We start from the raw sequence: 4376 nt of genomic DNA, 5'->3' as shown, positions 1-4376 counted from the left end.
GCAGGATCCCGACCTGCCTGCCTCCTGGGGAGCTGGGCGGGGGGCTCTGGGCACAGAAAGGAAGGAAAAAGGTGGGAGAGGGAAGAGGGAGAGCCAGGACTGGGAGCTGGAGGGTGGACAGGATGGTCTTCCCGCGGTGGCTCCCTGGGGGGTACACCTGTCCCTGTCCCCTTCTGGGTCCCAGGTGAGGGGGTCTTGGGTCCCACGGGCGGTTTGTACCCCCACTCCACCCCAACACTCACCTCGCTCCTCTCCATCCCTCCCCAGGGCCCCAAGGGTGACGTTGGCGTCTCTGGAGAACAAGGCGTCCCAGGCCCCCCGGTAACGTATTTATTGCTCTTCGCCGCTCTGCCCCCCGGGTGCCCCGGGGGGGCGGGTTTGGGCCCCAGACACTGAGGACGTGACACTGGTGTGTCCTACGCCCGGGGACCCGCTGCTGGGACCAGAGCGAAGCCTTCGTCCCACCCGTCTCCCTCCCAGCCGTGGGGCTGTTGCCAGGAGGGTGGCAAAGCCGCATCCCGATGGAGACTCCCACGGGCAGCGCTGGCCGAGGCCCCCGGGCCATTAGCCCACTTCCACGTGGCTAACTCGCCATCCCGGGACACATCGCTCCTGTACACCGAGCCCCCCCCACCCTGAAGCGGGGGCGCAGTGCCCCGCTCCCCGCAGCGACGTGGGGATTAATTGGAGCTCGCTGAGCACTTTGAAGATGAAAAGCAATTAACGGGCTGAGCCCTTTGGGCCGGGAAAAACCAAAACGGCTTTGAAGCCGGGAGCTTTGGCAGGGAAGGGGGAGCAGTTTGGGCCCATTGCGGTTCTTGAACCGACAGCTGGAGAGGCGCCTGGCTGGGGGGCTGCAGAATGAGGAGCGAGCGGCGGGACTGAAATACCTTGTGTTTGGCAAACCCGGCTGCTTCCCAGTACCGGCTTTTGCTCTAATTGCTGCTTCCCCCTGGGCTGCTCCTGGGGCCCTTTTCCAGCTAAACCACTGTTGTTTCCTTCCCCGCAGGGACCACAGGGCCTGAGGGGTTATCCCGGGATGGTGGGACCCAAGGGCGAGACGGTAAGCTCCGGTGGGGTGCAGGGGTGGTTGTGCTGGGCTCCAGGGTCAGGGGGTCCAGCTTCCCCAGGGCTGAGCCATGGTGATGCTTCCCGGGCTAGAGGCTGCTTCCCAGAGCATCCGTCGCTAACGTCCGTGGCTGTCTCGTGTAGCTGGATGCTGCCTCCTCAGTGGGGCTGGAACTGGCTGGGGGCTGAGGTTGGGATGGGGGAATCCACCCGCCCTGTGCTCTCTTCGCAGGGTCCTGCTGGCTACAAGGGGATGGTCGGGACCATCGGAGCGGCCGGGCGGCCGGTGAGTGCCTTCCCTCATCCCTGAGGGCCATGGGGGACCCCACACTTTGCTGCTCAGCCCCTGTTTTTCTCCCCTTTAGGGCAGGGAAGGCCCCAAGGGACCACCTGGGGACCCTGGTGAGAAGGGAGATCTGGTAGGTAACCCACCCCGCCGGGGAGGGCAGTGCTGTGCCCCACACGATGCCAATGCCCCTTTTTCCCCGGTTTAGCCCTGCTCCCCGTCTCGGAGAGCGGCTCTGCCCAGGGTGCCCTCGATGGGCACCTCCTCCCTCTCCCAGCTCCATCCCTGCACCCAGGGGGGCTGAAATAACACTTGCACTCTACTGCTCTAGGGTGGCCGCGGCATCAGGGGCCCCCAAGGAGACATCGGCCCCAAAGGGGAGAACGTAAGTACCGTTGGCAGCGCCTGTGCCCGCGCGTTGGGCTGAGCCCCTTGCAAGGAGACGACCTCTCCATCCCTCTCCGTCCCGTTCAGGGCCCTCCGTGTCCTTGCACCCTGGCTCAGTGCAGGGCTGGAGCTTTCCTTTCCCTTTCCAGCCTTTTTTTTTCCCCACCACAAGCCTTTCAGGCCCTCTCAGAGGTGTCAGACCAAGCCATTCTTCCCCCTTTCACAGGGTCTCCCAGGCATAGATGGGAAGGACGGCACCCCGGGTATCCCAGGCGTGAAGGTGAGCTGTTCCTGGTACCAGTATGTGCTGGAAATAACCGGGACAACGAGTGGCACACGGTTCTGGCCCTTGGCACGGCGTCTCCTGACTCGTGGAGTGTGGCTGTCCCCACGGGGTCAAGGACCGTGTCCCCCTTTGGCCAGCAGTCCCCTGTCCCACCTGCGGACACCCCATTTCTGCACCTTTCTCCAGCACGTGGTAACATCCTCTCTGTCCCTCGTAGGGCAGTGTGGGACAGGCTGGCCCCCCTGGAACGCCGGGACACCGGGGACAAGCTGTGAGTATGAGACTCCCCCGCCCGGGTGGGTACCCTGTTACCCATGGGATGGCACCCCCATCCGGGTCATGCCGGGGTGCAGGGCCAACACCCAGCAGGGATGCTGCCTCCAGGCACGGGGTGCTAGACAGGGTCCCTGCCTCCGGTGCCGTGCACTGGGATTGATCCCAACTTTGCTTCCGCAGGGTTTACCGGGCCAGCCGGGCAGCAAAGGTGGCCCAGGAGATAAGGTGGGTCTGGGGTCACCCTCTCTGAGCATTCATCCCATCCCACACAGCGTTGCCGCAGCCTCCACTCTCCCTCCCTGGGCCCGCAGCCTTATCCCCATCCCATCCCCTGTCCTTCGTCCCCTGTCCCTGAACCTCTGTCTCCCCTTTGCAGGGTGAAGCAGGTGCTCGGGGCCAGCCCGGTGTCACCGGTGCCCCAGGACAGATCGTAAGTATGGGGACTCACCGCGTGCCCCCCCGGCAGCGCCCAGGGTTTGCTCTCTCTCTCTCTCTGGCTCCTTTTTCCCTACTTGCTGTCAAGCAGAAAGCAGAGTGGGGCCCTTCATCCCCCCCCCGAGCACCCTCTTCCTCATGGGGAAACCCCTGCGCCCGTTCTCCAGCACCTCTTTGGCCACCCGTGCAGGTGGCTGTCCCTGTCCCGTCACCTGGCTCCAGGGGACAAGGACAGGGCAGTGCAGTGCACCTCTCGGGAGGATGAAGGGCAGATGATGGCATGGGAAGGCGAGAGGGAGGCAGCTGGTCTGGTTTTTTTTTCTCTCCCCCCACTCTCAGGGTGAACCTGGACCTCGGGGTGAGCAGGGACCACAGGGTGTCCCCGGGATGAAGGTGAGTCTGGGGTCCCGCGGGGTTGGTGGTGGTGCCGGGAGCTGCCCCTGACGCTGTTCTCTCACCTGGTCTCTGCAGGGCGACCGGGGCGAGCGCGGCCTCGTGGGTCCCCCCGGCGAGCAGGGGAAGGCGGTGAGTGGTACCCGCAGCTGGGCTGGGGAGTGGGCTTTGCCTTGGTAGGGCTGCGGGAGGGGGCAGGGGGCTGGCGCTGCTGCACCCACCTCTTGCTTGGATGAAAGCCAGCATCCAGCACGCGTCCCGTCCCACTGGGCCCCCCCGTCCCATCCCCCCAGCGCCGGGGTGAGGAATTAGCCAAAGGGGCACATAGCACAGGGATTAGTGGTCCCAGGGCCATGCTGGGTTTGCAGCTCCAGCGGGGAAAGGAATTTCCATCCCTGGTGAAGCCCCCCAACTCTCCGTGCAGCTGGAAGGGGAGCTCCTCCATTGTTTTTTGCCCTGTACCCCTCCCCCCCAGAGGCCATATTCAGGGCAGGTTGGGATGCTGTGGGGAGGACAGGGAGCTGCCTTGGAGAGGAGCTCCCATGGGGCAGGAGGGTCTTCCCATGCTCTCTTCTCACTCCCATCCCTCTTTTCCCACTGTTACCTCCATCCCCAGGGACCCAAGGGCGAGCAGGGTCCGCCGGGGATCCCAGGACCTCAGGGCTTGCCAGGAGTCAAAGGAGACAAGGTGACTGCTCCCAGCTACAGGGGATGGGGTCCAGCTCCCGGAACCTGTGCTGAGCCGGGCTGACACCCCCACCCCCGTTCTCTTTTCTCCAGGGCTCCCCAGGGAAAACCGGCCCCAAAGGCAGTACCGTGAGTACCTCAGCTCCCAGCCCAGGCTGGTGGGCTGACACCCACGTTTAACAGGGTGACACCCACCTCTGGGGGGTCTGACACCCCCCTGACACCAGGCACTTTCTCCATCAATGCCCCCGGCACCCTGGGAAAAGGGGTTTCAAGTGGCTGCCAGAAAGGTTCACATTTCCCATTGCCTTTTCCCTAGGGAGATCCCGGCGTTCACGGCCTCGCAGGGCTGAAGGGAGAGAAGGTGGGTCCTCATGGATGGGTCCTGGGGTGGGGGGACAGAGGCTGGAAGCAGATCCCTGCCCACATGCTGGGGTCTCCTGCCCGGCACGGCCCTGGGCGCTGCGGCATTGCACCCCGGCGCAGCCACGGTACGCTCGGGGGGGACACGTGTGCCTCCCCCCAGCTGCATCTCTAAATTCGGGCTGTCTCCCCATC

General features: G+C 64.7%; 1 protein-coding gene across 1 annotated transcript in view; it reads left to right on the top strand.

Annotated features, from left to right (window-relative positions):
- The window catches only part of LOC104513347 (collagen alpha-2(IX) chain-like), a gene marked incomplete at both ends in the record, with an annotated part of 6929 nt that extends 2747 nt beyond the window's left edge, over window positions 1-4182 (top strand). Inside the window, 14 exons of the mRNA XM_010156669.1 lie at window positions 268-321; window positions 1010-1063; window positions 1301-1354; window positions 1434-1487; window positions 1686-1739; window positions 1968-2021; window positions 2245-2298; window positions 2484-2528; window positions 2680-2733; window positions 3078-3131; window positions 3210-3263; window positions 3748-3819; window positions 3912-3947; window positions 4138-4182. Of these exons, the coding sequence (XP_010154971.1) occupies window positions 268-321; window positions 1010-1063; window positions 1301-1354; window positions 1434-1487; window positions 1686-1739; window positions 1968-2021; window positions 2245-2298; window positions 2484-2528; window positions 2680-2733; window positions 3078-3131; window positions 3210-3263; window positions 3748-3819; window positions 3912-3947; window positions 4138-4182 (738 nt within the window). The remainder of the gene's footprint in view (window positions 1-267; window positions 322-1009; window positions 1064-1300; window positions 1355-1433; window positions 1488-1685; window positions 1740-1967; window positions 2022-2244; window positions 2299-2483; window positions 2529-2679; window positions 2734-3077; window positions 3132-3209; window positions 3264-3747; window positions 3820-3911; window positions 3948-4137) is intronic.
- Window positions 4183-4376: the final 194 nt, after the last annotated feature.

Source organism: Eurypyga helias, unplaced genomic scaffold (genome assembly GCF_000690775.1).
Source record: "Eurypyga helias isolate BGI_N326 unplaced genomic scaffold, ASM69077v1 scaffold22088, whole genome shotgun sequence".
In the NCBI taxonomy this organism is placed as follows: domain Eukaryota; kingdom Metazoa; phylum Chordata; class Aves; order Eurypygiformes; family Eurypygidae; genus Eurypyga; species Eurypyga helias.
The sequence above is the reverse complement of the archived record's forward strand: the minus strand, read 5'-3'. Positions and strand labels throughout refer to the sequence as shown.